The sequence below is a fragment of the Typopeltis vanoorti genome, chromosome 24, assembly GCF_054136105.1.
Source record: "Typopeltis vanoorti isolate ZY-2024b chromosome 24, IOZ_Tvanoo_1.0, whole genome shotgun sequence".
Lineage (NCBI taxonomy): Eukaryota > Metazoa > Arthropoda > Arachnida > Uropygi > Thelyphonidae > Typopeltis > Typopeltis vanoorti.
Window position 1 is genome coordinate 58044692 of NC_143572.1, and position 18536 is coordinate 58063227.

The 18536-nt window shown below is 33.8% G+C and overlaps 1 protein-coding gene across 1 annotated transcript; it reads left to right on the forward strand.

The window, feature by feature from the left end:
- The first annotated feature begins 331 nt into the window (after positions 1–331).
- Positions 332–15987, forward strand: LOC150093254 (nicotinamide N-methyltransferase-like). The gene is made up of 4 exons (XM_090413955.1): positions 332–445; positions 13856–14035; positions 14671–14878; positions 15367–15987. The coding sequence occupies exons 2-4, from the start codon at positions 13879–13881 to the stop codon at positions 15800–15802; spliced, it is 801 nt and encodes a 266-aa protein (XP_090270081.1). The 5' UTR covers positions 332–445; positions 13856–13878; the 3' UTR covers positions 15803–15987.
- Positions 15988–18536: the final 2549 nt, after the last annotated feature.

Genomic DNA, 18536 nt, shown 5'->3' on the forward strand with positions numbered 1-18536 from the left:
TTGTTTAATACAAAGATTTCATTCCTATTTGATTTTGTAATTTAAACATGATGAACAAAGTGCAATGATTGTACAGGGGGGGGGGGGGGAATAACTAAATAATGGGCGAGAAGCTTTATTCTAGAAATAGGAAGTCACATGATTTTCTTTTACTTTATACTGGCTGTATTACATGATTGATTTTAATTTTTTTTCTTACTCTGTTTTATCTTAAACTCTTGTCAGATTGTTATTTTTTTTTAGAAAAATCTGCTTGATCTTATCAACATTTAACGCAGCTAAAAAGGGGAATTATGTACCAATACCTTGCAAAATAACCTTGAAAATAAATCACGTGTTTCCACTTTTTTTTGTGGTAGATGAAGACTGGTTTACATTCCGAGATATCATTTAGCGTGTCAGCTTCGAGTACTTCAGATACGTTCACTAATACATCTGAATCAAGGTAGGTTTCATATTCGGTGATTCTGAAATGAGTTTACCAAAGAAAACATGCATTCAGAATTTGTTTCGATTATACATTCATCAAATGTCTGTCACTTGATGAATTAGTTGAAGGTTCGTTTCAACTAATGTAGTATTTAGAATATTTTTTCATCTTTATTTCTGATTATTTACATATGTACAGTATGCAACGTGGGTAATTAGAAACCGTTCATTTTTAATTATAACTGTATTTGAGGATGATGCAGATTTTTAATTTAGTATCCAGAACGCATTGTGTGGGTTGAACTGCATATTTTATCTGGTTTTATAGCACGCTGAAATCAATGCCTGCTGGGAGAGGGGGGAGGGTGTTTTTAAGTATTTTAATCTTGTTGTCTTCATGTATGCGTAGTAGGAAATACTGGGTGTGCAGAGTTACACTGGCGAGTGCATGTTTCTTTAGATATTACAGAAGACTTCACCGGGGCTATATTTCCCCCTAATTTCTAATATTTTCATAGCGGATTTTTGAAATGTCTGTATTTCAAATTTATTTCGTAATTTGTAATTTATTGTATTTGAAGTATGTTGATTGAAGTATTCTCATCTGATATGCAGTTCTGTAGTTCACTGAAGTAGTGTTTAACATAGCGTAATACTTTTACCGCAAATATTTGTATTCTCTCATTGTTGACTCGTGTGTGATATCAACTCTGTGCTCAGAAAATAATTTTTGTATTGCAGCAAATCTTGTGTAGATTTTGTGTGGGGAGTTGGCAAGAACTGAGTGGACGTAATTTTTTTTATTATGATTTGTTGTAACCAAACAAACCCCATCAAACTGCCCTAGTATCTCATCATACACTTCATATTTTCGTTCTTTCGTGAAGTAACTATGTACGTGAATAACAATCGATACCCACAGTCTAACACCTGCCAATAACTTAGTGATCTTTCTCCTCTTATACTGGAGATTAATGTTCAATTAATCTCCGGTATAAGAGGAGAAATTTTGAGAGCTGTGCGTCAAAACTGGTTGCACACTCTAACGTCAACAATCAGTCCGCTTACCACTTAACTTTGTGTCCAAAGCGGCCATATGAACTTAAAAAAAATCGAGATGAGTAGGGTAGAATGCGATAAAGCCGATAACATCAATGACCCACTCTCTGGATGCAAAACTGGAAAGCATAGACTCAACTTCGACTTAAGTCTTGTGAATAGCTACTTAACTGTCTCAGAACACGAAAGCCGCTTAATCCAATTCTTTAATGTATGTTGGCGTCTATCAAAAAACAAAATCCAGAATGAATATGGAAACTCAATTGATTTTCCATTCAAGTGATTTTCCGTAGGGAACTAATTTTTCCAACCATAAAGATCGGCTAGCTTTCTGAAGCCGATACCAGCTATCATTCTAAGGATTTCAGGTTGCTTCAATAATACAATTGCCAATCCTTGAAGTATAATTTCTCAACATTTATGCCCACAAAAAAAAAAGGCTACTGTCCTGCCCTCATTAACCACGCTACCGGCCAGGACGTACATATATGTCCACATTTCCATGAATGCAAAGTGCATATTAAAATTGTAATACCATTGTTATTACATTGAAATTCACGATGGATACGAAGCTAGTAGTAGGGCAGCCCCTACTGACCAAATGCTTCCGGTGGGCGTGGCTTCATGAGTTAAGAATGTCAGGAATTTCCCTGGTGGCATGTGTGTTAATGGCTTCAGTTCTTGTGTGTTGGTTCGCGTAAGGAATTGTGGGTAATATTTTTGGTTCGCGTACGGAATTGTGGGTGACGGTAGAGATAAGGATTAGTGTGGTGATTGGTGGGGCACTAGTGACCAGTTCAAGATAACATAAGGAATCGTGACTTTGGTTGATGACGTCATTGTGTGTGACGTCATGAGTATGGAAGGTTTGTAATTTCCCTGTGGGCATGTGTCAATCTCTTCAGTTCTTGTGTGTTGGTTCGCGTAAGGAATTGTGGGTGATATTTTTTGTTTGCGTATGGCATTATGGGTGATGATAGAGATAAGGATTCGTGTTGTGATTCATGGTGTACTAGTGACCAAATCAAGATAAGATAAGAATCGTGTGGTGGGTGTGTGTTGTTATCAGATGTAGATGACTGACGTTATTTGTAAATAAGTGATGTCGTTATTTTGAATGGAAAAGAGAGATATCTTACAGATAAGGAATCGTGTCGCGAATTGGTGGACACTTATGACCAGATCAAGATAAGATAATGAATCGTGACGTGAATATTTGTTGTTATTGATATTAGAATGTTTGGCATTTTGCTGGGCCACCCTTCTGTCAGAAACATCACATGGTCTTTTTGGTTCGTTTGTTGCATTGTGGGTGATATTTAGAGATAAGAATCGTGACGTTATGTGTTTGAAAATTTCTGGGAAACATATGTCTCTCTGTGATATCACATGCTATTTTGGTTTGGCTATGGAATTGTGGGCAATGTTTTTGAGATAAGTTATCTTGGAATTTTCCCAGGGTGTCACACATCCGTCATTGTCGTCATGTTTTGTGTGGCTGTCTAAGGATGGGTATACTAATTTCCAATACATCATGGGCTATTTCTTTCCTGTTAAAGGTGGGAATTCATAGAGTAGGGTAGAGTCGTGATGGCCGCAGTGTTTCGAGATTTTCTGAAAAATTAGAGAAAGTCGTGTTTCGAGTATTCGGAATAATTTAATTATACTGGTGTCCCTTTAAAACACACACTAGGCATGGCAAGTCACTAGTACATCCATGTTGATAATCTAATATGTACCCTATGATTATTCTTATGGAAAAAAATAAAATAAATGAATAAAAAATTTAAAAAAAATTCAGTATTAGAATTATGCTTACCAAAAGCATACCATCAGTGGTTATTGAAATTACAATTATCAATTGCTATATTTAAGTTAAAAATTAACTTACATTTCTTTCCAGAATGGGAACAACTTGGTACTATCTAGGTTTTCTGAATATTCCAAATTGTTAATTTTTAACATATATTCACAGAACACAAACGCAGTTCACTTTTTCATTATAGTTACTGTGGCTAACATATATTCACACCACAAAACACAGGAGTTGAAAGATATTTCTGTAAATAACCAGAAAAGCTAGTGAACTACTTAATTTACTTTAGTACCCGATTGGTTCTCTGTATTAATTCTTTGCCACTGTTGCTCATGCTATGATTTCCCAAGCTTGGTGGGAAAGTCTGTGCGCCATTTTGTTTAGGAGAAGTGTTATTTCCGGTTTTGAATTCAGATTGCTGTTAGAGTATGAAATTCTGACAAGTGAAATTATTATTTTTTTCCAAATTGACTGGTTATTTTCTGTATTTTACATTTAAAGGTCATATTCTAACAGAATAACTGAGCAAATTTAATAAATATATAAAGTGTATGTGAATTTATTTTCCAACACTGTATATTTCTCATTAAGTCTTAACTTAAAGATATCTCTCTTATCTGGTCGCCAATTTGTTGTACGTAGGTGATGAATCGTGTGTTTTGGATCGAACTCTTGGTTTCCGTTGGGAAATTACCAATATGACTATTAATTTTACCTTCGATTTCTTGAGCTCTTAACCTATTTCTGTAAGTGGAATTAATTTTATTTATTTTTCTTTAGCATTAGTAATTTTAAGTAACTGATATGAGAAAAACAAGGTTTTGAACTCTCTGCAGCATTTTTCTATAGCAATCTTTTTTAGAGTTTTATAACGTGTGATTGGTTTAAAATATCTAATGGCCCTGTAAAATAACCAAACTCTAACTGTATTGTGACTTTTCAGGTGAAATCTTCACCACAAAATTCTGGCTATTAATTTAATACCCGATTATTCCTTTTGCTTCCATCAGTTGTTTCATGAAATATTTGAGGGCTTGCATGAACAAATAAGACTTTTAATTCACTGAGTCAAAAAAAAGTCTCTGGTTACTTTGTGGCATGAAATTTCACAAGGAAAAAAAATGTTGTGGTGTTAAGTTTGTATAACACATCAACGACACCCAATTTGTTCATTTAAATTTACACACTTTGTTTGAATGAAATATTATTTTACAAATTGCATTTACTAAATCTCACAATACAGAAAATAAATTGAAAAATACATCAAAGGTTCTTCCATGGTTGTGGAATTGCCATCATATGGTTTTTGACAATGTGACTCTCATCTGAAAGTTAATTTTTCATTTGGTGTTCATTGGGAATTTATTACTGTAGTAAAATTAAGGGTTGTATATTTATTTCTTTGAAACCAATACATATACTTCTGAGAATTATTACAAGCACAGAATCTTTCGTTATGTTTCCAAAAGCATTCATAAGTACACGTCATGTTTTCATGGTTTGGTCATCCAATTTGATTTAAATCAAGAACAGAACTCCATATTAACCTCGTTAATGTTTTTGATTTTTCTCTTCCATTGGTAAGCAATATGTGATATTTGCATGTTGATTCTATCATCCAATTTCTTAATTTGTCCAGAGGCAGTGAACCAATTTCCCACTTCAGCTGATGGTTATATTTTATTAACCAAGAATTCTGTTTAACTCTTTCAGGTAATTCTTTCCGACTACAAGGTGCTTTTGTCAATGCATATCTTACACTAATTCGAGCAGTAATACAAATTTCTTTAGGAAATAAATTTGAAAAATTATTCAAAAGAAATTGCAATCAATTATAGCAATGCTAACTGAAAATTCGTATTTTTCACCCACTGTCGATGTTTCATAATTGTTTTCCTTACTTCTTCTTCTTAGATTACTTCATATGGCACCACAAATAAATAGTTATTTATTATTATTTCACTGATTACTAGCTCTGATCGTATACTTTATGATAACTTTCATTACAAAATTCTAAACAATTAGAACTTTTCACAAAGAAAAAACTTTCAAAGAATTTGTGGCTCGCCCATTATTTTTACATTACTAAACACAAAACACCACAACACAAAACAGCAGCTGCAGTGGATGAACGATTACCTTAAGTCCAAAGTCACTCAACTCTATTGAATTTTCTTGTAGTACTGTTTCCACATACCATGCCCTACCCTGACCGTTCCTTCAAAAATGAACCTTTTACACAGATGACTCAATGACATGTTTTCACATGCTGTTGGATATATTGTTGGTTGTTTTTACCTTACTTTGTGTGGGAAAAGGTAAATTTGTATATGTATTATCTGGAGAGTACAGATTTTTTTCTATACGAAACTTTAAGAGTTGAAGTTATGTTTTGGGTTAATTAGGTGCTCTCTGTCTCTCTTTCTCTGTAAAACAACCAAATTCTAACAGTCCTGATTTTCGATTATGTGAACGATTTCGATTATGTTTTCAGATAACTCAAATAATATCAATAGGTAGCATTACACAATTTCTAAAATAATCAGTACATGGATATTAGTTTTTAATCCTTTTTTTTCCTGTTCTGGCATTAATTTCACAGTTGTGAATTTTTTAAAAATAATTAAACAGAATTGCATTAAGACATAAACTTGTGGATTTAAATATCAAGTTCTAATCAGAATAACTGAGTTAAAAATTCATTGGTGAAAAATACAACAAAAACACACATCTTTGTTCATTTAAGTTTACAAATGCATATTTTATTTTGCTGAAATACTATTTACAAGTATATTCACTGAGAAAAATTCGAAACATGTAATTACCTAAAAATATTTCACAATATTTAGTTTAGACTCTTAACATTTTCTAAAGAGTTCAATGAATAAAATATTTTGTTTCTCACTGTTTCTTGGTTACATTACATCAAAATAGCTGGTCACACAGAAGAGTTTTTAAATCAGATACCATGGTAACCACACTTCCATACATTTGATATTGTGTGAGTCTGGAAATGACACCATTCCTCCCTAAACATTCTGTGTATTCTTTATACACAAACAGTTTTTGTAAAGTGTTCCTAAATGTCCCAAAATAAAGAATATTTATCGAATTGTATAAAATCTTGAAAGTCTAATTTTACCATTGATGAATTTAAATGATTAGCGATAATTTTCCCCATGATGCGAATAGATGGTAATTCAGTTTCCAAAAATAGTAAATGATTATCATTGTCGTATATTTTTGGTGAATATATCTCAGATTCTTCACAACTAATAGAAAAAACCTTACTTCCATCAGCTCCTGTATCATCAAGTATTAGTCCACATCTTGGCATTTCAGAATATGACACTCACCAAGATACATTTCATAGTCAACTCGTCTTTGCAAGTAGATGAGGATATCAGACCACTTCCTGCATAACCTTTCCCAAGTGGTCCTGGATAAATACATCACAATGTATGTGTCTTCTAAAATAATAATTTGTTTCCATCCTTTTAGAGCTAAGTGAAGAATTTTGTCTCGTGCTATTTTCCTGAAGAAAGAAAATTTCAATGACTTTTGTGGTTAACCCATTATTTTACTGATGGAAGTAAGGTTTTTTCTATTAGTTGTGAAGAATCTGAGAGATTTTCACCAAAAATGTATGACAATGATAATCATTTACTATTTTTGGAAACTGAATTACCATCTATTCGCATCATGGGGAAAATTATCGCTAATCATTTAAATTCATCAATGGTAAAATTAGACTTTCAAGATTTTATCCAATTCGATAAAGATTCTTTATTTTGGGACATTTAGGAACATTTTACAAAAACCGTTTGTGTATATTTACTGACAAAGGAATACACAGAATGTTTAGGGAGGCATGGTGTCATTTCCAGACTGACACAATATCAAATGTATGGAAGTGTGGTTACCACGGTATCTGATTTAAAAACTCTTCTGTGTGACCAACTATTTTGATGTAATGTAACCAAGAAACAGTGAGAAACAAAATATTTTATTCATTGAACTCTTTAGAAAATGTTAAGAGTCTAAACTAAATATTGTGAAATATTTTTAGGTAATTACATGTTTCGAATTTTTCTCAGTGAATATACTTGTAAATAGTATTTCAGCAAAATAAAATATGCATTTGTAAACTTAAATGAACAAAGATGTATGTTTTTGTTGTTGTGTTTTTCCACAGTGAATTTTTTACTCAATTATTTTGATTGGAACTTGATATTTAAATCCACAAGTTTATGTCTTAATGCAATTGTTGTAATTATTTAAAAAAACTCAACTGTGAAATTAATGCCAGGATGGGGAAAAAAGTGTTGAAAACTAATATCCATGTATTGATTATTTTAGAAATTGTGTAATGCTACCTATTGACATTATTTGAGTTATCTGAAAACAATTCGTTCACATAATCGAAAATCAGAACTGTTAGAATTTGGTTGTTTTACAGAGAGAGAGCACCTAATTAACCCAAAACGTGACTTCAACTCTTAAAGTTTGGTATAGAAAAAGAAATCTGTACTCTCCAGATAACACATATACAAATTTTACCTTTTCCCACACAAAATAAGATAAAAACACACCAACAGTATATCCAACAGCATGTGAAAACATGTTCATGAACGTGAAAACATGAAGAAATGGTCAGCATTGGGCATGGTAAGTGGAAACAGTACTATAAGAAAATACCATAGAGTCGAGTGACTTTGGACTCAAGTTAATCCTTCATCAACTGCAGCTGCTGTTTTGTGTTGTGGTGTTTTGTGTTTGGTAATGTAAAAATAATGGGCGAGCCACAAATTCTTTGAAAGTTTTTTCTTTGTGAAAAGTTCTAATTGTTTAGAATTTCGTAATGAAAGTTATCATAAAGTATACGATCAGAGCTAGTAATCAGTGAAATAATAATAAATAACTATTTATTTGTGGTGCCATATGAAGTAATCTAAGAAGAAGAAGTAAGGAAAACGATAATGAAAAATCGACATTGGGTGAAAAATACAAATTTTCAGTTAGCATTGCTTTAATTGATTGCCAATTTCTTTTAAATAAGAGTTCAAATTTATTTCCTAAAGAAATTTGTATTTCTGCTCGAATTAGTGTAAGATATGCATTGACAAAAGCACCTTGTAGTCGAAAAGAATTACCTGAAAGAGTTAAACAGAATTCTTGGTTAATAAAATATAACCATCAGCTGAAGTGGGAAATTGGTTCACTGCCTCTGGACAAATTAAGAAATTGGATGATAGAATCAACATGCAAATATCACATATTACTTACCAATGGAAGAGAAAAATCAAAAACATTAACGAGGTTAATATGGAGTCCTGTTCTTGATTTAAATCAAATTGGATGACCAAACCGTGAAAACATGACGTGTACTTATGAATGCTTTTGGAAACATAACGAAAGATTCTGTGCTTGTAATAATTCTCAGAAGTATATGTATTGGTTTCAAAGAAATAAATATACAACCCTTAATTTTACTACAGTAATAAATTTCCAATGAACACCAAATGAAAAATTAACTTTCAGATGAGAGTCACATTGTCAAAAACCATATGATGGTAATTCCACAACCATGGAAGAACCTTTGATGTATTTTTCAATTTATTTATTTTCTGTATTGTGAGATTTAGTAAATGCAATTTGTAAAATAATATTTCATTCAAACAAAGTGTGTAAATTTAAATGAACAAATTGGGTGTCGTTGATGTGTTATACAAACTTAATACCACAACATTTTTTTTCCTTGTGAAATTTCATGCCACAAAGTAACCAGAGACTTTTTTTTGACTCAGTGAATTAAAAGTCTTATTTTGTTCATGCAAGCCCTCAAATATTTCATGAAACTGTCAACTCTTCGAAGCAAAAGGAATAATCTGGTATTAAATTAATAGCCAGGATTTTAGTGGTGAAGATTTCACCTGAAAAGTCACAATACTGTTAGAGTTTGTTTATTTTACAGGGCCATTAGATATTTTAAACCAACGACATGTTACTAAAAGTTTAAAAAAGACTGCTGTAGAAAAACGCTGCAGAGAGTTCAAAACCTTGTTTGTCTCATATCAGTTACTTAAAATTACTAATGCTAAAGAAAAATAAATAAAATTAATTCCACTTACAGAAATAGGTTAAGAGCACAAGAAATCGAAAGTAAAATTAATAGTCATATTGGTAATTTCCCAACAGAAACCAAGAGTTCGATCGAAAACTCGATTTCTCGCCTACGTACAACAAATTTGCGACCGGATAAGAGAGATTCTTTATGGTAAGACTTAATGAGAAATATACAGTGTTGGAAAATAAATTCATATACACTTTATATATTTATTAAATTTGCTCAGTTATTCTGTTAGAATATGACCTTTAAAAGTGAAATACAGAAAATAACCAATCAATTTGAAAAAAAAATACTAATAATAATTTCACTTGTCAGAATTTCATACTCTAACAGCAATCTGAATTCAAAACCGGAAATAACACTTATCCTAAACAAAATGTCGCACAGACTTTCCCACCACGCTTGGGAAATCATAGCATGAGCAACAGCGGGAAAGAATTAATACAGAGAACCAATCAGATAGTAATCTAAATTAAATAGTCAACTAGCTTTTCTGGTTATTTACTGAAATATCTTTTAACTCCTGTGTTTTGTGGTGTGAATATATGTTAGCCACAGTAACCTATAATGAAAAAGTAAACTGCATTTTGACTTGTTTGTGTTCTGTGAATATATGTTAAAAATCAACAATTTGGAATATTCAGAAAACCTAGATAGTACCAAGATGTTCCCATTCTTGAAAGAAATGCAAGTTAATTTTTTAACTTAAATTTAGCAATTTATAATTGTAATTTCAATAACCACTGATGGTATGCTTTTGGTAAGCATAATTCTAATACTGAATTTTTTTTAAATTTTTTATTTATTTATTTTATTTTCTTCCATAAGAATAATCATAGGGTACATATTAGAGTATCAACATGGATATATTAGTGACTTGTCATTCCTAGTGTGTGTGGTAAAGGGACACCAGTATAATTAAATTATTCAGAAAACTCGTAACAAGACGGCCATCGTGACTTTCCTCCAAGAATTCCCACCGTTTAACAGGATAGAAATACCCCAAATTGTATTGGAAAATTAGTACAGCCATCTATAGAAAAACAAAACTGCATGTTTGAGTGATATTAGTATATATAATTAAATTATTCAGAAAACCTCGAAACACTTCCGCCATCACGACTGTACTCTACTCTAAGAATTCCCACCTTTAACTAGAAAGAAATTGCCCATAATGTATTGGAAATTAGTACACCAATCCTTAGACAACCAAACAAAACATGACCTCAATGATGGATATGTGACACCCTGGGAAAATTCCAAGATAACTTATCTCAAAAACATTGCCCACAATTCCATAACCAAACCAAAATACCATGTGATATCACAGAGAGACATGTTCCCCAGAAATTTTCATACACATAACATCACGATTCTTATCTCTAAATATCACCCACAATGCATTAAACGAACCAAAAAGACCACGTGATGTTTCTGACAGAAGGAGGATCCCAGCGAAATACCAAACATTCCAATATCATTAATAACAAATATTCACGTCACGATTCCCTATCTTATCTTGATCTGGTCAGAAGTGTCCACCAATCACGACCGATTCCTTATCGATAAGATAGCTCTCTTTTCCATTCAAAACAACAACGTTGCTTATTAACAAATGACGTCACTTATCTACATCTGATAAAAACACCCACCCATTACAAGGTCCTTATCTTATCTTGATCTGGTCACTAGTGCCCCACCAATCACAACACCAATCCTTATCTATATCATCACCTATAATACCATACACGGACCAAAACACAAGAACTGAACCCATTGACACATATTCCCACAGCGAAATTCCTGACATTCCTAACTCATGAAGTCACGCTTACCAGAAGCATTTGGTCACTAGTGGCTACCCTACTACTGAAGCTTTTGAGGATGCGTATTTGATCTCTTTAATGGCGGGTAAGATGGTTAACACCCTAGGATATTACTGCTATGAGGCCCAAGAAATCAAAGCAGCTGGTGACTAGTACTGCTTGGAAGACACGAATTCTAACACTAATAGTCAAACCGCAGCCCTACGAATCTTGAAACTACTTTCACAGAGTACACATCGGGAAAGCTAGTAACCCGGGAGTCTGGGATCACGTGAGTTCGTCAGTAGAATAATAGTGGGAGAGACCTGCTTCATGTGTCCACCTACTTAAAACATATAATTAGCTTAAAACGTTTACGTAACTTCCGTAACTGGTCTATTTCAAGCGACAATGTAGAGTTTAAGCTTGACTTTGCCAACAAAATAGACAATCGCTTCAGATACCGTAGATTTAATCCTACCCACCTTGTGATCCCCAAAATTATTATTGAGGAATCATTCCCATGTGTGATCAGAGGTAGACTAGGATTTGATCTTTGGACATTTTTTTAAATCGCTCCACAAAACCAACTCAGGTCCTAGGAAGGGAAGAGCATTAAACTTTGTTAGCTATGGAAATAACCAAGATTGAATACCAGAGAGGGGGGGGAGGATCTAATACCGCACAATGAAATTCATCTCCCACCTAAAGACAACCTCAAACATCCATGTCCACAGCGGCATTCCAACCTACTGGTTGGAGAGCGAGTATGTTAACCACTCGACCAACCAATCCCCCCCCCCCTCTTGGTTGGCTGACGTAAATGACAACCTTCCCTGCAAATCACGCATTCCGGAAGTGGTTAATGCCATTCGGAAAAATAAACAGGTGGTGTTCGTGAAGATGAAAAAAACAACAAAAAAACAACAAACACGTAAACCATCAGACAAGAACACACACAAAATTATTTAATCAGGAGTACTTAATGTGTGTAAATACTGATCATCTTTTTAGAATTCTAGAATAACATTGAGTTCAGCCTAAGATTTGCCAGGGCGTTTGAGACAGATAATTGGGAAAGTATACGCGAACAAATTTCAGAGTACAGATCACGGAAATGGAGAGATCCACAAAATTCACTTTCTTTTGATGTTTTCTACAAATCTCTGGTTTACACATAATCACTTTTTGCATTCAGCACGGAAATTTTCCTTACTTCTTGAAGATAAACTGATTGCCATTACTTTAAGATGAAACCAGCGCATTATTTATCAGAAATGGACAGCTTGTTATAATATTAAGATGTAGTAACATGGACGGTTTTCTATTACTTAATACAAGATTGGGAAATAGTCTTCATCAAGAACCAAAAAAAATCTGCTAATGTCTTTTATTTCCCAGAGAGTAGACAGGGCCATTCAGCCCTATTTAGCTTCTAGATGAATCCTGGGCAAACCATCATCTTAACCATCACTGTAAGCTCAACTCTTTCTTTCTCATCAACGTCTATCTACCAAAAAATAAAATTCTACAGTGAGAAGTAGAAAAAAAAAAGCCCCTTCGCTTGGGAGCAGAAAGAACTAAACATTAGGAAAGGAAAAAAAAAAAAAAAAAAAAAACATAAATCCCAATCATCTATCCTGTAATCTATACAAAATACGCATTCAAAAATTGTTAGAGAAACATGTTCGAAGTTGCCGAGGATGTAACTACGATGACTTCCAAAATGATGCAAACAGATCTCAAGGTAGCATGAAAAAAAAAATTTTAGCTGGTTACCAAGCCAAATAATTGGATTCTTTTGAGTAACACACTTGTGTAGTCTGCGTGACCCAGTTGGATAACTTGCATATCTCTATTGTTATCTAATGCCTTACTTATCCAGACATCATTGCTCGTAATGAATACATGCTAACCGAAGGAATTTACCATCGTTCATACGTTTTTCTCTTGCTGACTGCTGATACCAAACACATTCAAGTGTGCGTCACAACTCTTATACAAATCCATTCTACCCTCAAACACACTTCACACATCTAAAACTTGCATCCGTTCTTTCTATATAGCCGACGTTTTAATCCGTTTGCCATCAAGGGCAACCTTTGCCCTTAATTCATTTTTATCATACGGCAGTATCTTACTTAGAATTTTCCACTTTGTCGCCCACCCTTCTTCCAGCAAAATTGTCTTATCTTCTGTCATACTGAATTTATATTGCTCTTTATATCTATATTTAAATTGCTATTCAATTCTTGTGGGAGTTTGACGACATTATGAGGCTATTTAATATTGCAATCATAAAATATGCCATGAAAACAGCAAATACTATAAGAAACACGATTATCACCACTAATATACAATAAAACACTATAAATTTATAAGAATAAACCAGATAAAAAATCGCTTAAGTTTTATACCTAATGGATGTACTCTATCCACACGAAATGTCCACATCTGTTTATAACTTAGAAATAGTTTTCATTAAATATTACTTAAAAACACATTTAATGGTAATATTTAAAATAATCAAACATTGGAACTTGGCTATTAATACTTTGTTTCTTTTGTTAAATAAAAATATTGAAATGGTAAAAAGGATGAAAAATTATCTTTCAGTGTCTGCATAATTTTAAGCTAAAATGTCCATAGATTCCAGTAACGAAAAAGATTGGAGAAAATTCTTCGAGGGAGATAAATTCAACTCTGAATTATATGTTCAAACGGCAAATGAGGTATTCGAGAAGTTAGAAATCTACCGATTTTATCTCAAGAATATTCATGAAGCATTATCTACAGGTAAGTATTATTTCATGTAATAAATTTAATATTTCCTTCTCCTCTTTACAATTTATCATTTAAAAATAACGTAATTTTGATACCTCTGTGAATTTATTACAATATTTTTGGATCATAATGCTAGACTACCAGAAGAAGGACACTTAAGTTCGATTCTTATCAATCAACTAGTGGTAATTTTTCAATGATTTTTAGCCAGCTCTCGAATTAATCCATTTTTATCACAGGAAATTTGTTTCTTTCATTCGCAAAAACTTGCGTTTTAAGCCTGCAATTTTAGAAACAAAATGATCATATAACTCTACAGTATTTCAGGCAAAAATAAGTACTGAAATTATATTATAAATAATTACTGGTATTTAATTGCCATATACAAAACCATTTTTCTGAAAAAAATATGAACCTGCCATAGGTAGATTTGGTTCATTTGACTTCTGTATGGAAGCAGTTTCTTTAATGATATTATTTTCATTAATAAGTGGGACTGCTGAGGTTTTGTTGATATTTCAAAGTGGATTTTACATTTTCAACAATTAGTATAATGGCAGCCAAGTGTACCAACCATACCTCAAATTATATATCATCCAATGAAATATTTTCTTATACTTTAATAAAATATTCTTCCAAAATATCAGGACGTTTCAAAGGATCGAAATGTCTGGATGTTGGATGTGGACCTACAATACATTCGTTGGCTTTGGCAAGTGCTTACTTCCCCTATCTGGTTGCGAGCGACTATTCTGATTCCAATCGAAGAAGCGTGCAGATGTGGATGCAGAAACAACCAGGAATGTTGGACTATACGGTGTTTTTGAAATTCATCGCTGAATTGGAAGGTTTTAAGTAAGTAGTTTTGTTTTATTATTTTTGTCTATTTCAAATTAATTTATTTATTAATATACAATTTTGTAAAATCACTTAAAACTTACCTAAAACTGGATTTGAAAGGAGTCTACCTAAAGGAAATAATGACAGCCAATCTGTCATTATATACTGCTAGACTTTGCGAAGGTATTTTCAAACTGGAGCAAATGTAGATGGATATGAATCTCGTGATTAGGACTACAGGGTAGCTAATGGGCGGTTTATTGAGGAGCTGAGTCCACGAAAAGTCAAGTGATTAGTGGTGTACCACAGGACTCAGTACTTGGTTCTCTGTTTTAATTTGTACATCAATGGTATGATTTGATGGGAAAAATACAATAAGTCTTATGAGCCTATGGAAATAGCTGTATTATAATAGTATATTATTAGTACTAGTATAAATAATAGTAATTTTGACAAATTCATTAATTAACTCAAATGAACCTTCATTTATTTACATTTTCTAGGGATTTGGATCAAGCAATAAAGGATATCGAAGCTCGTCTACGAAGCAGTTTAAAGGCCGTTGTGTTTTGTGATGTGATTGCAGATCAACTGTTGCCACCAGAACACACCCAGCAGTTCGATCTCGTCATTTCTTCACTCTGTCTTGAAGCGGCAGCTGCAGACTGGGAAGTATATGGTAAAGCTGTGAAGAATGTCGCTTCTGTTCTTAGTAAAGGGGGTAGTTTCCTTTTGATGGGAATTTTCGGGTCCAATTTTTGGAAAATAGGAGACACTGAAATGCCTGCTCTAAATCTGGATCAGGAGAATATGGAAAAAGCATTTTCCAACGCTGGATTTGGTAATTTTTCATGGACATTTCATGAACCCCCAGAGAAAGTAGTTGTTGAAGCAGGAGAATACACAAAATTGTTTTTCGTCGTTGTAGAGAAACTGTAATTCTTCATGTAACAAGAAAGTGGACACAATTTTGGACACCACGGCTTGTATTTGAGTCGTAGGACTCATGTGATTCACGTGTAATTATTTTAGTGCAATTGTATAATATGTTTGGAAGGTAATGAACACTAATTTATGTAATTATGTTATATATAATTGTATACAATGTTAGTAAAAATATATAATTTAATATGACGTCAGAAATCATTAGTAATTGGCTGTTTTAAGTTCTTTTTTTTGTCAATATTCATAATTACTTCCTGAAATGTTACTTTAGGAAATTAATAAATATTTGCATACCCGTATACAGTGCAGCAAAAATCCAGGATTAATAAACTTCTATAGCTACACAAAACATATAGCGCCTTAAGGGATCTATGCTCTGAAACACAAACTCTGCCTAGAACTGAACAACATATAGGTATTGCTGATTAACTTGAAGAATATTCTTCTACAATATGGTGTGTCAGAAGTATAATAAACAAACCATATTACTGTTTCTTTAAACAAACTATCACCTAAATTCAATCACAGAGACCTTTGTTGACATTTTTTTCATTGTTACGTGTACATGCAAAACGTGAATTTCAGATGCTTCTTTTTCGCTCTGATAAAAATATTTTTATCATCATAATTCTGTGTTGTTGGCGTATGGGTTTTTATTTATAAGCAGATTTGATATCTCGCAGTATTTTCTAAAAATTGAAGTATAACTATTCATTTGTTACTGTGTTGTAACTGTAATACTACAATTCCTACTTTGTTATGGATTCTCCTTAGATTAATCAGTGTTGGCTGTAGTTAATATTAATTAGATGTAGTCGGTTTAACACCATAGCAAAGGCTCCAAGTTTAACGATGTATATACATATCATCCCCGTCAGTTGAAAATCTCATACGTAGGTAGGAGTGTTTTTCCTGGGGGTAACATACGGTAATAATGTTCATTTACAGATTTAATGAGTAGATGAACTTATTGAATTGAAATCGTTGATGGCAGGATTGTAATTAAATAATGACTTAGAATATTTAATTAGTTAATAGTTGGTGTTCCACAGTGGTATCATTAGTTGGTCAGAAGATTCGTGTCCTCATTGTAGACCAACCCTTAATCAATCCTCTGCATGAACACTGACATATTCGCTGGCTGTACGGAGATGTTCTCCTAGTTATCTATCTGTAATCCTTAAACAATATCACTTAGGGATTAAGGTCGAAGGAACGAAGGCTAGGAAGTCAGTACATCGTGTCAACTAATTACAATTTTCTCTTTTTCGAGGGTGTGACCATTTTGCCAGAGTAAAGAACTTTGCCACCTTAAAGCAAGCGTCGAAAACACCAAGAACTTTCTGCAGAAATTGATTTTTTAAAATGAAGGTTATTATTATTTCAGGCGACTCCAGGAGTCCTTAGACTCATCGAGGGAGGCCCTAAACATCATGTCCACACAACTATGCGATTACATTCTCACAGTATCTATCATACCTTGCCTTGAACTCGTTCACCGTCATAGCACCCACAACAGACTCTGGCAGCTTATTCCACTCATTTACCACTCTAAAAGTAAAGAACCCAGCTCTAACACCCCTGCTAACCACACTCTTGCCCAGCTTCCATAGGTGTCCCCTAGTTCTCCCACCACCAGTCCTGATCTCAAAAATATCCTCTGAATTAATCCTATAGAATCCCTTTAGCAATTTGAATGTCTCAATCATATCTCCCCTCCTCCGCCTATCAAACAGTTTCTGCAACCCACAAATCTTCAACCTGTTCTCATATGGTTCATTCCATAGACCTGTTATCATCTTAGTCACTCGCCTCTGGATCCTCTCCACCTCCTCCCCATCAAGAAGGAACCGAGGTGACCAAATCTGGGCACAGTAGTCGAGATGAGGTCTTATCAAGACTCGGTACAGAGGTACAATAACTTGCTTGTCTCTGCTCGTCAAGGTATTTTTCAACAACCAAGTGAGTTGATGAGCTGATTTAGCTACTTTTGCAATGTGCCCCCTAAACTTCATCTCCCTATCCACCAACACTCCCAGTCCCTGGCCTCATCAATCTCTTGGAGTACAGTTCCACCAATGTGGTATACTAATGCTAATCTTTTCACCCTAAAATGCATAACCTTACATTTTGTCACATTAAATTGACATCCATTCTCCTTAGCCCAGAACTCCAATCTATCTAAGTCATCCTGCAAGACTTTGACATCTTCTGAATTCACTATTGCCCTACCCAACTTTGCATCATCAGCGAACAAATGAATTGTTCCACTTAGATCCTTCCCTATATCGTTAATGAACAGATTAAACAGCAGTGGTCCAAGAACAGAACCCTGCGGCACACCACTAGTCACAGGCCGTCTTTTGGACTCTACTCCTGAATAAACTACTCTTTGATATCTCTCCATCAACCAACCACCTATCCATCTCACAAATCCTATATCCATTCCCATATGTTGTAGTTTACGGATTAGTATTCCATGTGGTATCCTGTCAAACGCCTTAGCCAGGTCCAGCAGTATCACTGTAAACCCATTTCCCTTATCCAGTTCAGCCGTCACCTTGTTATAAAACTTGAGCAAGTTACTGAAGCATGATCTACCTTTCACAAAGCCATGCTGTCCCCTGTACAGTATCTCATTTTGATCAATCCATTCCTGTATTTTTCCCTTGACTACTTTCTCCAAAACCTTCACAACGACTCCTGATATGCTGATCGGTCGGTAATT